Below are 24,414 nucleotides of genomic sequence, written 5' to 3'. Positions count from 1 at the left end.
GGTATCAGCTATTAGGCCATGGACTACATAAGCGGCTGACCTGGCTTAGGCACCTAACTCCAGGAGAAGGTTTGCAGCTGAGGAACACCAGCAGAAGGAAATACCTATCTCTGGCCCATCAGGCAGGTACAAAAGGTCAGCAGTTTAGATGCCTAAGCCCTTCTTTTTTTCCCACCTCCCTCCTCACCATTTCACTCCTGGTTAGCTCAAGCAGCTCCCAGCTCAGCTTGCTGACTTCTGACGATTCCTTTCTTAGGGGCTGGATCACAGGTATAACTTCTGTTTTTCCTGTTGGGTGCTCCACCCCTGCTCCACCCTGAGGCCCTGCCCTCACTCTGCCTCTTCCTGCCCTGGCTCTGCCCTGTCTCTGACCCCTCCCCTTGTTCAGCCCCCTCTCCCCTAGACCCTGCCCTCGCTTCTCCTCTTCTCACCCCCCGCCATTCCCTGCTCTCAGCCCTCCCATGAGCACCTCCCTGCCAGCTGACCAATAGCTGATTAGTGGACCCCACTGAACAGCTATGGTTGGTGTGTGCTGAGCACCCCCTCTTTTTTTTCTGTGGTTAAGCCTGGAGCACCCACGGAGTTGGCGCCTATGGGCTGGGTTCACAAAGGTATTTAGGTGTTCCAGTGCTACAAGATCAAGTGACATCTGAGTGGTGGTTTGAGAATGTCAGTGGTGCCTAAATGTTGACACTTAAAGAGGCAGTTAAGTACTTAATGCACTTAAGTACCATTGTGAATCTGGCCTCAGGCACATAACTCTCCCCATGCTTGGTGCTGAAGATTTCACTGGACTGTGCAGGGATTAGGTGGTGTTCCACAGCATGTTGTAACACCTAAGTACCTTTGAGGAGCTGGGCAATACTGACTCATTATATGTTTGAATATTTTACTTGGAAAAGAAACAAGGCTAATATGTTAATATTTTCTAGTATCTTCCTTTCTGTCATTCTTAAAAGCAAATTTTTGCTTTCTTAATCTCCAGGGACAACTTCTTACTTATAATTTACTGAATATTATTTCCAGAGATTCCTAAATTTATACCATAGTTCTTTTAAAAATTCCAGATGCATTGTCTTTTAAACTGAAGATTTACATTTACATCCGTCAAAGTGGGTATTCAGTCACGAAAGCTTATGCTCCAATACGTCTGTTAGTCTATAAGGTGCCACAGGACTCTTTGTCACTTTTTACAGATTCAGAATAACACAGCTACCCCTCTGATACCTTTATTTAGTTTGTTCAAATACTCTTTCATCATCTTTTTGTTCACTCTTTGCTCTCCAGCTTTCTTTAGTTATTTGCCTGAGTTCAAGGTTCTTTGACATCTTCATTATCATTACCTATTTTATCGAAAACTGAGCAAATTATTTAAAATCTGGCTATTTTGTCTAGGTGTGAAATAGTGTGTTTTGCTATGTTGGAAATATAGCTTCCAAAAACAATTCACATTTTGGTGTGGGTTTGAATATTAATGATGATTCTGTTACTCACAAACCAGCCTATTTGATTCACCAGTATTATTTTTATCCAGCTTTTTCCATGAAATTGCAAACAGAAAATGCACTATATGCTGTACTGTAGTTTTTCTGTAACTATTCCATTAAAGTTGATTGTTAATCTGTCTCTTGTACTTTCTGACTGTTCCACTTACGCAGCGAAATAATTTAGTATGAACTGCAAATAAAAGAAACTGTTGTGTAAAACAGACAGTTGCTCAAGATGCAGAGCACTGGGTTGGAAGAAGGATTGAGGATTGGAAAAGTAGTAACTGCTGAGAACCTTTACAAAAGGGATGTTCCGCAATCTAGGTAGTCTGAGGACAAAGGTTTTACATGTTCTACACTGTCATAAAAACAATAGACCAGCCTTATAGGAAGGGCCTTACCAAATTCACAGTCCATTTTGGTCAGTTTCATGGTCATAGGATTTTTAAAAATAGTAAATTTCATGATTTTAGCTATTTAAATGTGAAATTTCAGTGTTGTAACTGTAGGGGTCCTGACCCAAAAAGGAGTTGTGTGTGTGGGGGGTCACAATTGCAGTACTGATACTCTTACTTCTGCGCTGCTGCTGGCGGCAGTGCTGCCTTCAGAGCTGGGCAGCTGAAGAATAGTGTCTGTTGGCCATGTGCCCAGCTCTGAAGGCAGAGCCACTGCCAGCAGCAGCACAGTAAGTAAGGATAGTATGGTGTGGTACTACCACCCTTACTTCTGCGCTGCTGCTGGTGGGACGCCGCCTTCAGAGCGGGGCTCCTGGCCAACAGCTGCTGCTCTCCAGCCCCCCAGCTCTGAAGGTGGTGCAGAAGTAAGGGTGGCAATACCGTGATCCCCATAAAATAACCTTGCGACCCTCCCTCTCCCTCCCGTGCAACCCTCTTTTGGATCAGGATCCCCAATTTGAGAAATGCAGGTCTTCCCTGTGAAATCTGTATAGTATAGGGTAAAAGCACACAAAAGACCTGATTTCACGGTCCATGATGTGTTTTTCCTGGCCATGAATTTGATAGGGCCCTAATTATGGGTAAGATGCTCTGTTGCAACAGAACTCTGCTTAGCACAGTAATGCAAACAGTGGTGAGAACGGTGAATTCAAGATATGTTTGCTCTTTTCCTACTCTTGACCATGCCGTGGGCTTGCCTGGTGCTAAGCATGGGTTTGAGCAGGCTCAGCTGCAATGGACATAAACGGCTATCCTTGTAGCCAAGCATGACCAGAGCACAGCTATGCCTCTGACGCTATAAGCTGTGAATAGGACAGTGTAAAACTGTTATTCCAGTTCTATGCAAGCTAGAGAATCCCCTTAGACTAGGTCTATCTCAAGTGGCCAGCTCCACTGATTATATAGCTCCCTTACCCCATCAAGTTTCATGTATCATTACTTAATTTACAGTGGTCCAAATGGGTTTCTGGAGCACACAATTCAAGTAGACAAAAAAAATACATATTTAATTTCTAGATATGTCTTAGATTGCAAATATATGCTGTAACTAAAGCCATAACAGAGCAATGTGTCATGTTAATATAGGAATGCAAACCCCTCCTCCCCATTTATATTACAAGACACTAGCTGTCTTCTGTGTAAATTCAGGAAAATGGTAGCAGATTTTAGTTTTGAGAATCAGAAGAGTAACTATTTGGTTATACCTTTATTTTTTTTAAACTGCATATAAAAAGCTAAAAGGCTCATATATGTCTATTTTGCTTTAGCCTGGCATATTTTTTGACAATATTTTCAGAATGCCTTTGCAGTTCTTCAATGTGTGAATTTAAAATCTCTTCAAATTCTTTTGCTCGTTTCTCTTCTTCTTGAAAGAATTTTTCTGTTGCAGTTGTAGGTAAGGACATCTCTGTGGGAAGCTGAACAATACATAGAGCAGGCACAGTTAGTACAGAATTGAAAGTACAGCAATAATTTTACATTATTGAAGGATAAAATAAGATTTTCATCTTAAGTTTTACAAGCTGGTAACTTTGCACATTTTCTTTTACTAGACTTAGTCCTTAGGTGTGTCACTACATATTTAAATGTACTACTGCTGGTCACAATTTGGCTCCCCTGCTATCCTCAAGACCCTTGGGCCAGTCACAGAACACTTCTTCAGTCCCTGCTGTAGTTTAGAGTAGCCTCCAGCAAACAGTGTGTGAAATGATGGGATATATTGAATAAAAACGCCCTCCCCATTTTTTTTCTTTTGCATCTTAAGACGTTAGATAGACGGTCCCCTAAAAGAATGTTAATTCAGTAATACTAGCAACCAAGACACTCAGAAAAACGTTAGTATTAGCCTCAACCTGGTGTGGGTTACACCTCATTTCTCCTACCAGTGAATTTTTATTCTAGGACCTCCATGTCACACAGTCTTCACAGTGGGATGTTCCCCATCTCCATGGCAACTGAAGCAGACCAGATCTTTGGTCTGAGCTGGACTTAGGACTGCTACTCAGGAAGAACTCTCCAGAAGAAACCATTACAAATTGTTTCTGTAACTGTTGTTCTTTGAGATGTCACACATGTCCATTTCACTTAGGTATGTGTGTACTCCAGTGCACAGCTGCTGCAGCGTTTTCCTCCTTAGCTGTATCCATCAGTATGGCATAAGTGTCCTCTGCTGTCTTGTGCACAGGGGGGATGGATAGCTCAGAGGTTTGAGCATTGGCCTGCTAAACCCAGGCTTGTGAGTTCAATCCTTGAAGGGGTCATTTGGGGATTGGTCCTGCTTTGAGCAGGGGGTTGGACTAGATGACCTCTTGAGGTCCCTTCAAACCCTAATATTGTACAAGCAATGCACACACAAAGGGTAGAGCCACCCCTCAATTCCTTCCTACTGGAAGACTCAAATAGAGAGGGGAAAGAGGGTGGGTGATGGAATAGACACATGCAAAGTATATCTTGAAGAACAACAGTTACAGAAACCATTTCTTCTTCTTTCAGTGATTCCACATATCCATTCCATGAAGCATCCTCCTTCCCCTCTCTATTGGAGTCTTCTGGTATGAAGGAACTGAGGCGGCATCAGGGGTTGCTCTGTCTTTCATGCCTATGTTCAGTGCATGATACAGAAGAGGATGCCCCAACAGGCACACACACCTACAGTGGAATGGACATATGCAACACATATTGAAGAACAACAGTTACAGAAAGGTTAGTAACTGGTTGGTTTTTTGTTTTTTTTTTGGAATGATTGCATATGTCCATTCCCCTATAGATGACTCATAAGCAGTTCCAAATGGAGGTGGGTTCGGAGTCTGTTGAACCACTCATCCATTGTGAGAGGTAAATGTATGACAAGATAAGCAAAGCAGGTTGTCACTTTGCAAATGTCTAATATGGGAATACTAGTAGAAAGGCCATAGAGGCTGCTTGGGATAGTCAAAAGACTGAACAATATTTGGTGGTTTCTCAGATAAGGGGACCACAGCCTCTGCTTTTGAGTTTCCCTTTCTCACACAGTATCTCTTCTGGTTTTCCAACTGGACTTGGATGCAAATAGGTTCACCAACAGGCTTCCAGCCTGGTGTGTGATGCACCAAAAAGCTAGACTGCATCACTTGGTTCTAAGTGTGTCTTCCTGAGCTGACCAACCCTGACTTTTCTTCATTGTTTAAGGCCCTGAGAAACAGAGCCAAGGCTTCCATCCAGGACATAAACAAAATTACTTCTCTAAACTGTGCTGAAGGTTTTCTGCCTTCTGAGCAGTTAAACACCATGTTTTTGAAGAATCATCTGCTGAAAATGGAGCAGTGAGCTTGGAAGTCCATAGTGTGCAACAGGTTATACTTCGTGTCTCATCTTGGAACCATATCCCCCACATAAGAGTCCACATGGCATCTGTTATCTAGACCCAACATCAGGTAGCTATTAAATAATATTAAGAATAAATTCAACATGAGATGCTAGTACTGGATCTGGACCAAGATTTTTATATACTTACTTGCTGGAATTGCTAGCTGGAAGTGAAGAAACAATTGTGCTGGGTATACACGAGACCAAAAAACCCAGGAGCTGTCAGAGATTTTTTCTTAGTAGAGGTCTGGTAATGTCAGACTTTATTTTCTTCTGTCTCTCTTCTGAAATAAAGGTTATCATAGAAGATAAGTTAAATGCTGGAATTTTGTGAGTGCTGTAATTGGCCCTTCCACTTGTTTGCTCAGACTTTTGTTTCTGAAAGTATTTTGTGATGGCTGCTGAGGCCTGAGTAACATGATGAGAAGGTTGTCCAGAGAAAGACAGACATGTATCCTTTTCTCTTGAAGGGAGGGATGAAATACGGCATTTGTGAACCGCATAGAAGTTACAAGTCCAAAAAGTGAGTACTTTGTATTGAAAATGCTTCTTGTGTTGCAGAAACTAAAGTATCTCTGGGTGACTCTCCCTGATCAGCAGGGACTACAGGAAATTTGTTTTTGTATTCTAATGTCTGGGGAAGAAAATTCTGCAATGATGGATTTCAGTTTTTCCACTTAAAATATTGATCTCCTTGTGGACTTGTTGGGACACCTGAGATTTCTATGTCATTGTTTCTCTTTGTACCACAAAGAATCTTGTGACCTTTCCAAAATAACTGTTTCTTCATGAAGCTGGTTCTGTTGTTCCAATGAGTAGAAGATGGCCGACTGCACCTTTTATCTTCTGTTATCACAAAGGGTCTTACTGATAGTGTTGGTTTATTTTAACGTACATGGGGAAAGGATAAACTTGTCTCTTGGACATCTCAAGCACCCATTTTCTTAGATAATTCATTCCCAGATGACAGTTAAAGGGGGAAATCTGCCCACACTTCGGAAACTCCTTATTCCCTTGTTTAAAGCATCAATGACTGCTTTGTCTCTGTGCTCCCTAAAGAGCTTACCAACAAAACATTTAGAAGGATATCAGAGTTTAGAATGCTATTCTATGGTTGCCCTGGGAACATATATTTGAATGTATAGAAAATCATTCTTGAAAAACTTGCTAGGGAAGTGTAGTTAAAGTAGATTTTATGTCATGTTTTTCTTTGTGCATAGTCCCAGTGGCCTCTGAGTTTAGCATAGACCTCCCACAATAAGCGACTGCAGCCAACACTATCAGCCCTGAGGCAGTTGTATACAAGTTTTGTTTGAATTATTTTATTTTCCTGTCTGTGTATTTGGCAGGAATACTCCCTCCATTAGTATAACTATCTCCTTTACTAAGAATGCAACAGGCTTAACTTGAGGCAGAGTAATGAAAAATTTGTAGTCGTTAGGTATGAATAGGTCTCAGTAGAGAAATTCTCACTCCTTTATAAACCAGCAGAGGAAAAATCACACACCTCTTCATCACCTTTCCAATTTTTATTTATTTATTAACTTATTTATTGGTGTTTCATTTTCTAAGAAAATAAGCACTTGTGAAGCTAAACACCCATTTGTGCTTAGTTCTGGAAAACTTAGTTGAGAGTCTGCTCAGAGCCTCAGTTTTAGAGATTTTGCCTCTTTAGAGAATCTAAAGAGGAGAGTCTCTCTCAGAGGATTTAAGACTTTATGCTTACGACTGAGATGCTAAAGGAGCATGCAAGGATGATAAAGCCATTGTGGAGAAACTAAATGAATTCTTTGCATTGGTCTTCACAGCTGAGGATGTGAGGGAGATTCCCAAACCTGAGCCATTCCTTTTAGGTGACAAATCTGAGGAACTTTCCCAGATTGAGGTGTCATTAGAGGAAGTTTTGGAACAAATTGATAACCTAAATAGTAATAAGTCAGGAAGACCAGATGGTATTCACCCAAGAGTTCTGAAGGAACTCAAAATATGAAATTGCAGAACTACTAGCTGTAGTCTGTAACCTATCATTTAAATCAGCTTCTGTACCAAATGACTGGAGGATAGCTAATGTGACGCCAATTTTTAAAAACGGCTCCAGAGGTGATCCCAGCAATTACAGGCTGGTAAGCCTGACTTCAGTACCGAGCAAATGGCTGAAATGATAGTAAAGAACAAAATTGTCAGAAACATAGATGAACATAATTTGTTGGCGAAGAGTAAAGATGGTTTTTGTAAAGGGAAATCATGCCTCACCAAGCTACTAGAATTCTTTGAGGGGGGTCAACAAACATGTGGACAAGAGGGATCTAGTGGATATAGTGTACTTAGATGTTCAGAAACCCTTTGACAAGGTCCCTCACCAAAGACTCTTAAGCAGAGTAAGCTGTCATGGGATAAGAGGGAAGGTCCTCTCATGGATTGGTAACTGGTTGAAAGATAGAAACAAAGGGTAGGAATAAATGTCAGTTTTCAGAATAGAGAGAGGTAAATAGTGGTGTGTCCCAGGGATCTGTACGGGGCCCAGTCCTATTTAACATATTCATAAATGATCTGGAAAAAGGGGTAAACAGTGAGGTGGCAAAAACTGCAGATGATACAAAACTACTCAAGATAGTTAAGTCCCAGGCAGACTGTGAAGAGCTACAAAAGGATCTCACAAAACTGAGTGAATGGGCAACAAAATGGCAGATGAAATTCAATGTTGATAAATGCAAAGTAAGGCACATTGGAAAACATAATCCCAGCTATACGTATAAAACATTGGGGTCTAAATTAGCTGTTACCACTCAAGAAAGAGATCTTGGAGTCATTGTGGAGAATTCTCTGAAAACATCCATTCAATGTGCAGCGGCAGTGAAAAAAGCTAACAGAATGTTGGGAATCATTAAGACAGGGATAGATAAGACAGAAAATATCATATTGTCTCTATATAAATCCATGGTACGCCCACCCCTTGAATACTGCATGCAGATGTAGTCGCCCCATCTCAAAAAAGATATATTGGAATTGGAAAAGGTTCAGAAAAGGGCAACAAAAATGATTAGGGGTATGGAACAACTGCCATATGAGGAGAGACTGGGACTTTTCAGCTTGGAAAAGAGACAACTAATGAGGGGGAGGGGATATGATAGAGGCCAATAAAATCATGACTGGTGTGAAGAAAGTAAAGAAGGAAGTTTGTTTACTCCTTATCATAACACAAGAACTCCAGGTCACCAAATGAAATTAATAGGCAGCAGGTTTAAAACAAAAGGAAGTATTTTTTCACCCAACGCCCAGTCAACTTGTGGAACTTCTTGCCAGAGGATGTTGTGAAGGCCAAGACTATAACAGCGTTCAAAAACAACTAGCTAAGTTCATGGAGCATAGGTCCATCAATGGCTATTAGCCAAGATGGACAGGGAAGGTGTGCCCAGCCTCTGTTTCCCAGAAGCTGGGAATGGGTGACAGGGAATGGATCGCTTGATGATCACCTGTTCTGTTCTTTCTCTCTGGAGCATCTGGTATTGGCCATTGGTGGAAGACAGGATACTGGGCTAGATGGACCTTTGGTCTGACCCAGTATGACCATTCTTATGTTCTTATGCTGTCCTTTTAAATGCTAAGATACTTCACCAGTCCCTAGGTCAAAAATCCCTGGGAAAAGGTGGGAGGGGCCCCATGAAGGGGAGAGTGCTATTCCTGGGAGATTGTAAGGAAAGTCTACAGGCATGTATCCTGCATATTTCCTTAAGGAAAATAGTGGCCATTTTATGACCTCCTGTGGCACCCTTGTAGATTGGAAGGGGAGAGGAGGGAGGCCTATCTACCAGAGTAGAGGATCTAAATCACTTCACCCCATGCTACCTGCTGCTGGATCAGTGCTGACTAGGGACTAACTGCACAAAATGAGGAATGAGCTGGAGCCACTGAAGGCAAATTACCCATCAGTATTAGAAAGGTCACAGGAGCTGGTATAGAACCATAAGATTAGACAGGATCACAAGGGTCATTTAATCTAATTTTTCATGGCAGCTGAGGCCTTACAGGTAAAATTGCTTATAGGAAGAGGGCATGTTTTGTGGTCCTCTCAAGCACCTTGGCATAGACCTTGCCTACAGGCTGTCTGGGAGCAGAAATTTTTCCTCCTGGGGAGAACTTGCCCTCCTGCAAGAGTCAGGAGGCTCCAGTGAAGCTTTCCTTCTTCATCTACAAGTTGTTGAAATAGGAGCCCTATGACTAGGGGAGGATGGGGTATGGGGGCCTGCATGGGTTTTGAAAAACTTACTCTATGACCCATGCCACAGATACTGGCCTGGTTTCAATGAAAGCAGCTTACAAATGGTCTGCTCAATTGTCAGAACATGGACCTAACCCATGTGCTGGCTGGGAGCTAGTTTCCCTTTGGCCTGTTGTCCTTGTCTGCCATTTACTGTGAAGGGAGACAGGGAGGAAAGGTGCTGTCCTTCAAATCCATTTCAGAGAGCCAAAAGAATATTTTTTTTTCCATTTAACAAAATGGAAGGACAAAAAAGGACAAAAAAACTAAAGCCAATGAAGAAATTGAGACACACGCACACACACTCTCTCTCTGCAAAAGTTCTGCTACAAAGGGAGCCCTGGAGTCTGCAGCACGTGCAGTTTGGAGGCCGAGAATTCTGGGCTATTCTTCTTGATAGGTACTCCTAAATTCAGGCTTGCAGCAAAGACGTTGTCTGCCCCCAGTTGCCATGGAGATGGGTAACACCCTACTGTAAAGAGTGACATGGAGAGGACTGAGAATGCTATAATTTTACTCTTTCCCTTTAAGAAAAATAGAGATTACAACATTCAGGATTTTCTCCTTCATGTTTGGATACAATAGTTTACACATAGAATAACAGGTACACAGATTCCTTTCATTTAATCCATTAATCTACTTCTAAAGAAATTTTATTTTTCTAACAGCACATTAGGGTCCTTATTAGAGTCGTTATGAATTTACTGTGATAGAGTTGTTAAAGCAGGGTGCCCCAGCTGAAGGCCATATTGGCAACTTGCTAAAAGCCTGAATCTCATACCTTATTTTCATAATAGCGGATGATAACCACCATCACCATTAACACTGAAGTATGGCTCTGCATGAAATATACCATAACAGCAAATGTAAACTATATTATAGGAATCCATGAATCACATTTGGCCTATAGACTGAACTTTGGCCACCTCTGTATTTAAAGTAAAATAACTACTCACCACTGGGTTGACTTCTTCCACACTGTACACATGGCTCAGTAAAACATCACACCTATGCTTTTCAGGAAATGGGCTGTTGTAGTGTGAAGGATATAACATTGGTGGTGATGGAGATTTACCATCTAGTTTCTGGTCATGATCTCTGCTAAGTCTCTGAGATGGTAAACTGCTGCCACTTTTAGTACTGATGATATCACCTTGACCATGTAGAATATGATTTTGGTTTCTGCAGAGGTCATAGATAGTAGATTGCATAGGTTTGATTTGCCATTCAGTTTTATTTTGGAAAGTTCTAAAATAATAAAAATAATGTTTTCAAAATATGAAGACCAGTTAAACTATGAAACATAGTGGTTAGGCCATGGTTTCTGTTAATATAATTTTGTCCTCTTTGCTTTTCAAACTGCTTCATGTATGAGTTCCATGATGGATAAGTTTAAATCAGCTTAAAATAGTAGTGGGCATGGCACTTTCAGAGAATGACATTAATCTCTGAAATTTATTCCCCACCTTGGTCTGATACAGTCCAATGTAGTTGACCTGCAGGCCTGCTAACATCTATATTTTCTCACGCTTTAACTGATACAACGAGCTACAATATGAGAGTGTAAGAGAGATAGGAAGGGGAGACCTTATTTATGGTGTTTTGGTTAGTGGATTTTGATCCATTCAAATGTCGTATGGATGTAAATACATGCAGGTGCCTAGGATTTAGAACTGATACTTTTAATAAATCAAATTAAAGCTTTAGCATGTGGAGCCCCTGATCCTGCATCATTAAACTCAATAGGAAGCTTTTCCATTGACTTCAGTGAGTGCAGGGTCAAAACAAGAATGCGAAAAGAAGAAACATTAAATACATATTTAAACTGAACAGGGGTATTTCTTTCTCTAACAATAATAACTGAAGAACTTCAAGCTGATTCAAGAATCCTTCAAGTACAGTATTATGGTGCTCCATAATCTTTTGGACCTATTGACTGTGTAATCCATAGTAGATGTGAAATCATACATTTTTTATCTACCTGAAGATCAGTCAAGTAATAACTATTGTAATTAACTGTTGTATAAGAAAAGAAATCTATTTGCTACCCATTGCAAACAAATTCTCCTGGTAGATGTCTAAGCAACTGTTAAAAACATACTGAGAAATAGCACACGGTTTTGATTTCTTCTTACTTATACACATGCTTTCTTAATTAGAATAATTTCCAGTTGTATCTTTATTTGTAATATGTACCAAAGTATGAAAAACAGAAAAATCCGATAACCTCATTTTTTCTTACATAGCAGGTTTTTCTCTTAGAATACTTTTCGTAGTGGTAAATGTTTCCACCATTGTATTAAAGTCTGAGCTTATTACAAAGAAGGGTTCTGCTTTTGTAGGTAACATGGAGTACTCAATAACTACTTTAATTAAATACTATAGCAATCCTAAATTTATATACCAACTTAAATCCCAAAGGATCCCAAAGCATTTTACTAATATAATATACTAGTATACAAACTTTGACAATTATTATTTTATCTCTCACTGAAATACCAACACTTCTGTGGTAAAATCTGACAAGTGTTCAAAAGAGCACAACATTACCCAGTACAAAGGAAGTTGACTTAAAAAAATAGTCTCCAAGCATGGAGTGAAGGTCCCTGTTCCCATAGCTAGGTGCAGAAAGGAAGGAATTGAGACAGTTAGAGATCACACAGACCTTGTATAATCTCATTTTGAATATTTGATGCTGTGAGGCGGTGTCTATGCAGTAATACTAGGAACTTTTTAAATACTTTTTAGATAGTTCACTGGTGCTGGAGTTGTGGGGGGAGGGAGCATCCCACAAGTGGGAATATGTAAAGGCCACCTCAAAGAAGTAATGAAGAATATCTTCTCTAATTACAAATGAAGTTGGGATTAAAATAAGCAGAATATAATACTCAGGTGCAGAAGGTTTGGAATGCTGTAATTATAATCCAATCCAAGATGAGATACTCTGAAAGTAAGACCTCAAAGTCATCTAATGTTCACTCTACCTTTAGCAGAATTTTCCACTTTACTCCTTACCGCTCACTGAATAGATACAGTTTGTTCTTTGGAGCACAGAATAAATCCTCCCCAACCCACCATTTTAAAGCCTATTTAGTCCTGTTTTGGATTAAGGGCACAGTGAAGAAGCCTCTACAGTGATGAGAGCTGGCATGGAATTGCTCTGTCATGGTACAATTCCCCACTCTGAACCTTAGCGTCCAAAAGATGGGGTACCAGCATGAATTCCTCTAAGCTCAGTTATCAGCTTAGTACTTTTAGCGCTGCCACCAACCAGGAATTCCAGTGCCTAGTACACTCTGGTCCCCCTAAAACCTTGCCCAGAGACCCCCAAGACCCAGTCCCTTTGGATCTTAACACAAGGAAAGTAAACCCTTTCCTTCACCGTTGCCTCTCCCAGGCTTCCCCTCCCTGGGTTACCCTGGAAGATACCTGTGATTCAAACTCCTTGAATCTTAAAACAGAGAGGAAAATGCACCTTCCCTCCTCCTTCTCTCTCCCCCTCCCAGACTCTCCCTGAGAGAGAAAGTAATCCTAACACAGAGAGAAAATTAACCTTTCTCTCCTCCTTCCCTCCTTCCCCCCCACCAACTCCCTGGTGAATCCAGACCCAGTCCCCTGGGGTCTCACCAGAGTAAAAAACAATCAGGTTCTTAAGCAAGAAAAGCTTTTAATTAAAGAATTTTTACTGTTTTTTCTTTATCTTTGTAAATTTAAAATGGAATAGGTATAGGGTCTTTCAGCTATAGACACTGAGAATACCCTCCCAGCCTAAGTATACAAGTACAAATTAAAATCCTTTCAGCAAAATACAAATTTGCAAATAAAGAAAACAAACATAAGCCTAACTCACCTTATCACCTAGTACTTACTATTTTGAATCTATAAGAACCTGTATCAGGGAGATTGGAGAGAAACCTGGTTGCACGTCTGGTCACTCTCAGAACCCAGAGAGAACAACAAACAAAAACTAACAGAGCACACACAACTTTCCTCCCTCAAGATTTGAAAGTATCCTGTTCCCTGATTGGTCCTCTGGTCAGGTGACAGCCAGGCTCACTGAACTTGTTAACCCTTTACAGGCAAAACAGACATGAAGTACTTCTGTTCTATTAACTCTTACTTATCTGTTTATGACATGCTCATTTTGTGTTTTGACCTTTTTTAAAGTAATTTCCTCGAAAAGTCCACAGCAAAGGTCTCTGTGTTCTGTTTTTCAAACCTGATTCTCTATGTATTTAATAATAGTTATTACTGATTTATATGGAAATTTACTTCACAAAGGCCAACATTTCCAAACCTGTGGGTCCACAGTTATAATATTTTTTAAGATAGTAAAAACAAAAAATATTTACGTACCTAAATATAGATGGTATCATTTTTCAAAGGTGCTTAGCAACCCCAGTCTCCACTGAAGTCAATGGATCTATGCTGCACACTAACTTTGAAAAACAGGCCATCTATATTTAGGTGCCTTATTATGGATTTTGTATCCTAACTTTAGACATTCATGTTTGATCATTTTGACCTAAATTTCTGCCAATTCAATCTACCATAATGTATAAAAACAGAGTTCTAATTTTAATACAAGATTAAAGGTATGAAAAGATCTGAAAAATTGTGAAAACATGACTGTTTGTTTATACAGGCAAGTCAAATTCTGAAAAGGTGCAGGTTAACCATTCATCAAGTTTTTGCATTTTGCTTATTATTTGTATTATCATTTGGTCTAGGATGGAATCATTAATATATACACATACAGCACAGGCATAACTTTATTGTTTTGGTGGACACAAAGTAACCCCCATCCAACTGAAACTGCAAGGGAAATTTACATAGGCAAAATGTAATAACCCAAACTGTAATTTATAGCTTGATACTGTTCCTACTGAAATCAATTACAAGCAGGGGCGGCTCTAGGTATTTTGCTGCCCCAAGCACGGCAGGCAGGTTGCCTTCGGTGGCTTGCCTGCGGGAGGTCCCTGGTCCCGTGGATTCGGCGGCACGCCTGCAGGAGGTCTGCCGAAGCCGCGGGACCAGCGGACCCTCTGCAGGCATGCCGCCGAAGGCAACCTGCCTTCCGACCTTGCGGCGACCAGCAGAGCACCCCCCGTGGCTTGCCACTCCAGGCACGCGCTTGGCATGCAGGGCCTGGAGCTGCCCCTGATTACAAGACCCCTAGTGACATCAATAATACAGAATCAAGCCCCTAGACTGTTTTCCAAAGTTAACATTTGACTCTTAAGAAACAGAACCAAGGGATCTTTAATGCCCACAAGTGGTCATATTTTGGTTATATGTCTCAGCTGAAAGACAGTAGAGTAATGCCCCTAACATTCAGACATTGGCTAAAAACTGATACAGAAGAATCCCACCTCCTAAATCACTAATATCACTTCCTGCAACATCCTGGATTTCCCTGGGGGTCTCCCATTTAGCTACTGACCAGGCTTATCCCTGAGGTTCTGGTGGAAATATAAATCATGGTGGTATGGCTGAAAGCATTAAAGAATACACTTGAATGAAGGCTCATTTTCCATTATGCCAGAATTATGAATACAAATAGCAAAACCAAACAAACAAAACCCCCAAACCAAACAAAAAAATCCAGCATGGCATCTAGAAATTACTACTTAAAAGTAAGAAACCCACCAGCAGCACCACATGTTTCTATTTTTACTATCTAAAAATATATATATTTTTGCTGTTTCTCCTATGTCATAATTACCATGGAAACAAAAGAGCAAATTAAAACAGAAATAACATAGTTTATGTTCATAATAAAATAAAACATGTCCTAGCCTCATAATAAATCAGCAACAATTGTCTGGTTCATCTGCATACATCTGATGATTGAAAATTTAATTCTAGTTGTCTGGGAAAATGTTGATGTAGTTCCCTGTTTGGGAACACAAAATTAGAAACATACAATGGACCTGATTTTCAAAAAGTCTGGTATGTTAATGTGCATACAAAATACATGTGGAATTTGCATATTTGATTTGCATGGACAATTATCATATTTGTAAACACAAGTTCCCAGTTTGTGCATGCATTTATGGCAACTGATATGTAAATTAGACTTTAAATTGTAAACACGTGGGCCCTTTACTTCTTGAAAACCAGACCCAAGATTTACCAGTTAAAGAGCCATCACATATCTTAGTAGCTTCATGACCTACTCTAAGAAATTTTTGGCCAGCCACAGAAGCCCTAAATCCCTTAGCTCATGCAAATATGTTCTCTACTTTCATGTGCAACAACTACAAAGTTCTGGCTCCTTCAAACCTGACACTGCACTGCACCAACACAAAAGCATAAACAGGCACTAATTCAGGGTACTGCCCCTCCCCCCCCTTTGTTGACATGCTAACTAAAGTGACCTCAGTTACAAACCGATCACAGAAAGGTGCTCATGTCACCTATTGTTCTTTGCATTTTGAAATTCTAGTGAAAGTGGGGCACAAAGAAGTAACCAAAAAACTCTTCTAGAATGTCAAAATTGGTCACACTTCCAAGTGCTTAACACTGTTAATTAGAATTAGTTATATTTTATTTTGAAGTATTTGTTTAGACCTGTTTAGATTTCTGTTCTGAGATGTTATGGTTATAAAAAACCACAGGTCTATATGCCCACTGGGTTCTTTCATTGCCTCTTACACTACAAAAGTGCCTAAAGGCCATATTTTCAAAGGAGTTTTTGGCTCCTAAAGATGCAGATGCTTGTGGGATTTTCAGAAGTGCTTAGAGCCTAACTACCATTGGTTTCAATGTGAATTAGGTGCCTTGGCACTTAAAATATTATAATGCCACTTTAATCCATGGTATTACCTTAGACCTTAGTCCATCCCATGCTTTGCTGCACATTGGGCTACCCACATTTGCTATCCTTGCTTGTCAACTACCCTTCTCTCCAAACTTTCCCGTTTCATGTTGAGGTGCTTGATGTCGTTCAAAACTGTTTGTTTCCATGTTATTCGTGGTCTTCCCCTCTTTCTTTTTGCATTTTCTGGCTTCCATTCAAGAGCAGTATTTGGTAAGTGTTCTGGTATTTAGTAAGTCAGCACATGTCCCAGCCACTGATGTCTTCTTTTGTAGAGTATTTGTGAGAGAGTACCTTGTCGAGTAATTTTTCTGACTTCTTCATTTGTCTTCCTATCTCTGTATGTTATTCCCAGTATTCTTAAGACATTTGTGGTGAAATGCATCCAGCTTTTTGCGTATCGTTCTTGGTAAGTTGCCATGTCTCACTGCTATATGTTGTGATGGCAATAACAATTGTTTTGTACACATTCAGTTTTGTCCTGAGGGAGATGTTTTTGAGTTGCCAGATGTTTTTGAGTATTCCAAATGCAGTCTTTGCCTTCCTGATTCTTATTATTTCCTTGGAACTAGTACCATCTTGGCTGATGGTCCTTCCAAGATATGTAAAATTGTCCACCTTCTCAAGTTTCTTTTCTTCAATTTTGATTTCTCTCCCTATAGTGCCCATTAACATGACCTTAAATACTGTGTGCAGTTCTGGTTACCCCATATCAAAAAGGATGTAGTGGAACTGGAAAGAGTTCAGAGAAGGGCCACAATGATGGTCAAGGGTAGCGTGGTGTCCATAATAGGAGAGACTAAAAAGATTTGGGCTGTTCAGCATAGAAAAGAATTGATTAAGGGGGGGGAATATGCTAGAGGTCAATAAAATCATGAATGGTGTGGAGAAAGTGAATAGAGAAGTGCTATTTACCCTTTCCCACCAAAAGTGCTAGAAATATAGGTACTAGGGGTGCTGCCGCACTTCCTGGCTTGAAGTGGTTTCCATCACATACAGGGTTTAGTTTGGTTCAGTGGCTCTCAGCATCCCCACTATACAAATTATTCCAACACCCCTGTTTCCCACAATACAAAAACTGGGGTTCTCTGATGAAATTAAAAGGCACCAGGTTTAATACGAACAAGAGGAAATACTTTTTCATACAATATCTGTGGAATTCACTGCCAAAAGCGATGGCCAAAAATATAACTGTGTTCAAAAAAAACTTAGGTTAGGACTACAATGGGGGGGAGTTGACCTAAGATACGCAACTTCAGCTACACAAATAGTGTAGCTGAAGTCAGCATATCTTAGGTCGATTTAACTGGCTGTGAGGATGGCGGTGAGTTGACCACTGCTGCTCCCCCGTCGACTCCGATTCCACCTCTCACCACGGTGGAGTTCCGGAGTCAACGGCAGAGCGATCAGGGATTGATTTTATCATGTCTACACTAGGCATGATAAATCAGTCCCCAATAGATTGATCACTACCTGCCTATCCGGCAGGTAGTGTAGACATACCCTTAGATATGTTAATGGAGGATAGTTTCAGTATAAGTCCCTGTGATGAAGCAGAGAAACTACCAGCTGGCATAGCAAGGGTTAAAGAAAACCTTTGGGTTCAGCTAGTCCTGCCATGCTATACTTGCAGGTGAGGGGACTTCCTGTTCTTCAGTGCCAACCCAGCAAGACCAAACCCCATCTCAACCAGATGAGGAGCCCCCTCCATTACCTGAGTCAGAGATTCTGATTCAGTTCTCCAACTTCATGGAAGAGCAACAGGCAGACAACACAATGAGCTGGGAATACTCAAGTGGCGGCAATAAATGGGGAATCTGTCGAATCCCATCGAATGGGACTGTTCCCACACTTTGAGATTCAGGGTGACCATCTATAATGCACAGAGAACGACTGAGAAACTGAGGAGGTTTGGAATCAGCTTTTGGTGCCCCGACCCTACTGGAAGGAGATTATGCAACTGGCCCATGCGATACCCTTCACCATGCACCAGGGAAGGGCACTAGCTTGGATTCTGGCCCATTTTTTTTGGCCTGGGGTCTACAAAGATGTGCTGGATTTCTGTGCCTCATGCCTGGAGTGTCAGCTCACTGCTCTTGACCAACTGAGAAAGCCTCCTTGATTCACCTCCTGCTTATGAGTATACCCTTTGAGTGGATTGGAATCAACATAGTTGGCCCACTGGAGAAGAGCGCTACAGGATACCAGTTCATTTTAGTTGTAATGGACTACGCAACCTGGTACCCAGAAGCTGTACCATTACGCTCCATGAACATCAAAACTGTTGCCACAGAATTTATGAAAATCTTCACTTGAGTTGGGATGCTACAGGAGATCTTAACAGATCAAGGAACAAACTTGATGAAGCAATTTTGCCATTTACTGAAAATCAAGTAAATGGAGCGCTTTAACAGAACACTAAAAAAGATGCTCTGAAGGTTCATCCTTATGGATGTCTGACACTGGAACCAGTTAGTTTCTCCTCTTCTATTTGTGATGTGAGAAGCTCCCCAGTCTTCCACTGGCTTCTCACCATTTGAGCTCTTATATCGATGGCAACCATGAGAGATTTTGGACCTCATTTGGGAAATGTTAGAAGAGCAGTCATCTCTTGAATCTTTAGGCTCATTTGTCAGGGAGAACCTCCTACATGCCCAAAGCACTCAGGAAGCAGCCTACAATAAATGGGCTCTCCTCCAGCAGTTTGAGCCTAGTGATCAGGTACTTTGTTATTGCCCAGCTCTGATACAGCTCTTTAGCCCACTGGCAGGGGCGTATGAGGTGATCCGACACATAGGACAGGTGAACTATGAAATCAGACAACCCAACAAGCAGAAGGTATAACAAATCTACCACATGAACATTTTAAAACTGTGGAAAGCCCAAGAAAGCCTACTAATAACTTCTTACCCACCAGAGCCTGAATTAGGCCCACAGGCTGTCAAGGCCTCAAAGCCGAAGGTGTTCAAGAATACGTTTTTTAACTGGAAAAGCCCTGTAGTGCTGGTCCCTAAATCTGATGGGATTACCTGATTTTGCACCGATTTCCTAAAGGTGAATGCAGTATCAAAATTTTACATGTACCTGATACCTCACATTTATAAACTACTTGACCAGCTAGGGAAGCCAGAATACATCACCACTCTGGATTTAGCAAAAGGGTATTGGCCGATCCCCTTTCTCTACCCCCTTTCGGCTCTTCAGTTCCAGACAATGCCCTTCAGATTGCATGGGGCCGCTGCCACATTCCAAAGGCTAATGGAGAGATGCCTCCAGCTCCACAGCCAGTATGCTGCTGCATACGTAGACAATGTTGTTATCTACAGTCAAGACTGGCAGGACCACCTAAAACATGTGACAACTGTATTGCAATCTCTCAAGGAGGTCGGCCAGATGGCAAATCCCGCTAAATGTCACCTTGCAAGGATGAAACCACCTACATCAGGTATACTTTGGGAAAAAGCACAGTACGACTCTGGTCAGCAAGGTTAAGGCCCTCCAGGTGTGCCCCCCACCTTTCTCGAAGAAACAATTATACCATTTTTTAGGACTGGCCAGATACTATCACTGATTTACTCTAGGGTTCTCAACCATTGCAGCCCCTCTTTCCGATATTCTCAAGAATAAGAGCCCAAAACAGATCCAGTGGACCAGAGCCTGGGAGGAGGCTTTCAAACCCTGAAAGTCCAGTTCTGCCAAGAACCTGTTCTATATAGCCCTGACTTCACCAAGGAGTTCCTGCTACAGATGGATGCTTCGGATGTGGGCACAGTAGCAGTTTTATCCCAGGAAGTAGTAGGTGATGAACACCCATTCTGTACATTAGCTGGAAACTATTACCAAAGGAGAAGGCTCACTTTGTAATTGAAAAAGAGGTACTGGCAGTAAAATGGGCTATGGATTCACTATGCGATTACCTTCTGGGCACTCACTTCACTCTAGTCACCGACCATGCCCCTCTCCAATGGCTACATGCCATGAATGATAGGAACCCCTGAATTATGAAGTGGTACCTCTCCCTCTATCCCTTTTCCTTCCACATTCAATACTGGACTAGAAGAGCCCACCTGAATGCCAACTTCTTTTCCTGGGATGGCAGAGAGTAGCTGTGAGGGACTTGTAAGAACTAGTCCAGGACAGCAGATTCTGACTGTCCACCAGGAGAGATACCAACTGTCCAGAGCTTGATATACACAGGGCCCTGAGCTAGGACCTGGGGGAGAGGGAAGGCCCGGGTCCCCCTACCACCCGCTCAGCCTTAAGGACTAAGAGTACTCAGCCCAGCTGGCATCTGAGAGCCTGACGATCTAACCACTAGGCCGCCTGGCCACCCAAGCCCTGTCACAGTCCGCATGCTTGGGGCAACCCTAAACCTCTGACTGCCAGAAGCTTGGAGAAAAAAACAGGGGTGGATCTCTCCAAAATTGTCTTGTTCTGTACATTCTCCCAATGAAGCTGTGGTACTGGCCACTGTCAGAGACATTATACTGAGCTAGATGGACCATTGGTCTAACTCAGGATGGCAGTTCTTTTGTTCTTAGGTGTATCTGGACCTTCATGTATCTCAATACCTTTGAAAATATAGTCCTAGAGTGCTATCTGCATCTTTAAGTGCCTAAATACTTTTGAAAATATGGCTCTTAGTCTCCTAAGCTCTAAATACACAATAAGAGCAATAGACTCAGCATTACAGGGTATATCTATACTGCAAAGAAAAACACGTCGTACCAATTATCAGAGCCTGGGTCAACTGACTTGGGTTCATGGGACTTGGGCTGAGGGGTTAAAAATAGCAGTGTAGGCCATCCCTGCTTGGACTGGAGCCCAGGCTCTGAGACCCTACCACCTTGCTGGATTTCAGAGCCTGGGCTCCAGCCCAGGTCAGAGTGCCTATATTGCTATTTTTAGCTTTACAGCCCAAGCCCTGCAAGCCTGAGTAAATTGACCTGGGCTCTAAGACTTGATGTCATGGGTCTTTTATTGCAGTGTAGATATTCCCACAACATCCAACTTTTAGGCTTCCTGGCACCTAGTGGAATCCACAGCCCCGAGTTAGGTTCGCAAGCTACCATAAATGCATTGGAAAAATTTGGAATCTAAGAAAAGAATTTACATAAACCAGCAGGCTGAGCAGAGAGCTGCCTAAACTAGCCAGTAGGAAATGCCAATGAGAGGGGTGTGGCGTAAGCCCTATTCCTCAAAGGGAGTTAGTCTCTTAACTTTGGGCTGGAGGGAAGTGCCCTTGTGCACTCAGGATTTACAACTATAAGCCCTCTCCTGGAGTTAGGTGCCTAAGCCAAATCAGACCTTTTTCCACAAAAAACTGAGGAGAAGCTATCCTCCTTATTTCTTAAAATCCAAATGGTTAGCGCACTCACATAGAAAATGTGAGACCCAGATTCAAGTACCCACTCTGCCTGATTTGGAGCAGAGACTTGAAAACCAGATCTCCCACTTCTAAGGTGAGTTCCCTAACAATCAGGCTATAGGATATTCAGCAGTGGGCTTTGCTCTCGCTCTCCCTCCTATTGAAGCTATTCCACTTTGTATAAAATACTAAAATTTGATTGGAGCAGGGACTGGAACCTGGGTCTTCCATGTGACTATCCCACCCACTGGGCTATAGAGTTTTTCTCTGTCTGACCCAATGAATATTTAAGTATCTTATAAAAAGTGGAACACATTTCTTTCTCAAAGTATCCCAAATTACATTACAATAACTTTAAATAGTATACACTGCTGTGCTTGTGTGCAGTCTTCATCTTCAAAAAACAAACAAACAAACAGATCCTGGCAATCACCATCCATTAAATCTAACTTTAATCTCTAATAAAATAGAGAAACAATTAGTGGGTTTTCTCCCCCTCTATTAAGGGTAGTGGAAGCATAAACAACAAATCATGCCAGAAAAATTGGATTGGTTTTTGATTAAATTACAAGATTAATGAATGAAGGGAAATTCTGTAGGTATATATCTGAGTTTTATCAAAGATTTGGGGAGGGTCTCACTTTGAAGTTCTTAACAAAGCTAATTAGAATTACAGTTATATTTTATTCACAGGTACTTTTTAGATTTCCATCATGAGAGAAAGATCAGCACTCACAGTTTGGAATAACATTTAACAAATCTCAGATGGTTATAAAATAAAAGTTCTATAAAGTACCTCGGTTCTTCTATTGCCTCTAACACTAAGATTCTCCTGAGCAATAAGTAAAAGAAAAGAGAGTCCTGTGGCACCTTATAGACTAACAAATGTATGGGAGCATAAGCTTTCGTGGGTGAATACCCACTTCGTCAGACGCATGTGTCTGACGAAGTGGGTATTCACCCATGAAAGCTTATGCTCCCATACATTTGTTAGTCTATAAGGTGCTACAGGACTCTGTTGCTTTTTACAGAGCCAAACTAACACGGCTATCCCTCTGATAAGTAAGAAAATAAAATTCTAAAAATATTTAAAGCTCTTTTAGAAAATTACCATACCTCCTTTTATAGTGGCTAGCATACAGTTGGTGCAACCAGAAACAATATATTGTAAATGTTATGATTAAAAATAGCAACAACAGTACATTCACTTTGAAAGGGAAATTTTAGGCTGAAGAATATAAGAGGATAATTAGACAAATGTATTATTATATTGCACTAGTATAACTTTTAGAAAGTAGAAGTAGCCAAGAATTAAATATACAGGTTCAGAAAACCTAAACCATATAATATCTGTGGCTGCCAATTATTCAAATCTTTACTTCCTGGAATTTTGCTGTTGCACAGGTTCTTCAAATTGGTAAAATCACAATTTTTATCTTTCCATTCATTTTTACTTTGCTATACTGAATAAAGTATGATAGTAAGTAGTTTATTTTTCTTTTAATTAACTACTTTAATTGTCTTTTATTTTTCAATTTAATGTTTATTACATATTTTGGAGTAATTCAGTACTTCACTGGCTAAAATGAATTGAGAACTATAGATACTTTTACAATATGCTTTTTTTCTGCGTCTGCATTCACTATTTTCCCCTTAATATGGAGTTTAACTTGATAATTTATTCAGGACATCTGAAATGCTGTTTCTTTTAAAAACCAGGTCACTGAAGAACACCAAAAGCAGACAAGGCATTAAAATGCATTTAATGAAGCTTCCAACAAATGAAACTGGCAGGACACAAGGCTATGCAGCAGGAGTTGTAGTTCTAACTGCTTATTAAGATAATCTCCTGCAGAGCAGTTTACCTCTCATCTTGGTTTGTATATGCCCCCACCGTGTTGTTTTATCAGGCAGTATTAACATAGCCTGTACTATTTTGCAAAGTGAGTAGCAAAAGAATAACACAAACAGAATACAAAACAAGGTTTAAAAAAATCAGTTAAAATATGCTATATTCAACTTTTTGTATATCTAAACAAACAATACAGAACACTAGTAGGAAATGTCTAGGGTATTATTTCTTATCAAATTCCTGCAGTCATCCAGAAAGGGGTAACAATTTGACTCAGATGTACTGAATGGGGTAACTGATATTATCAAATGCAAAAAAGTAAGATAAAAGGTCCTTTATGTGGATCTGTTGGGAAACTATTGATATAATTATGACAATAAATAAACCTGTCCATGCATAACTAGAGTTTAATTCCATAACTGACATTGTGTAACAAAGGAAGTTATGCCTCAAAAATTTCTGAGGCCTTTTGAGCCCTGCCATGGGCACTTCTGGCGATGTAATAATAATAAAACCTGACATACCAGAGGAGGAGTTGTGTATGTGAAGGGAATGTGTCACGTAACATCTATACTGAAAACCTATGTCACACACTGCAAAATATGCGTACAGATAATATGTAAGGAGTTATATATCTATACTGAAAATTATGCTCTTAAGGTGATAAACAAGTTTCTTTTAGGCAGGAAATGCTTATCTACCTGTATGCTATATGTAAACTAAGTATCCTGTCCTTCACAATGAATACATATTTACAATCTGAGCAAAATGCTAATCAAGTGATTGAAGACTCTCTCCAAGAGATTATTACAGGCAAAAATAAGCAGCA

At 40.7% G+C, this 24,414-nt stretch overlaps 1 protein-coding gene across 1 annotated transcript in view; it reads right to left on the bottom strand.

Annotated features, from left to right (window-relative positions):
• Positions 1 to 3,186: 3,186 nt before the first annotated feature.
• The window catches only part of DEUP1 (deuterosome assembly protein 1), an 84,303-nt gene continuing 63,075 nt past the window's right edge, over positions 3,187 to 24,414 (bottom strand). The window contains 2 exon segments of the mRNA XM_030559318.1: positions 3,187 to 3,360; positions 10,502 to 10,793. Of these exon segments, the coding sequence (XP_030415178.1) occupies positions 3,187 to 3,360; positions 10,502 to 10,793 (466 nt within the window).

The sequence above is a fragment of the Gopherus evgoodei genome, chromosome 1 (genome assembly GCF_007399415.2).
Source record: "Gopherus evgoodei ecotype Sinaloan lineage chromosome 1, rGopEvg1_v1.p, whole genome shotgun sequence".
NCBI lineage: Eukaryota > Metazoa > Chordata > Testudines > Testudinidae > Gopherus > Gopherus evgoodei.
This window is presented reverse-complemented; position numbering and strand designations above follow the sequence as displayed.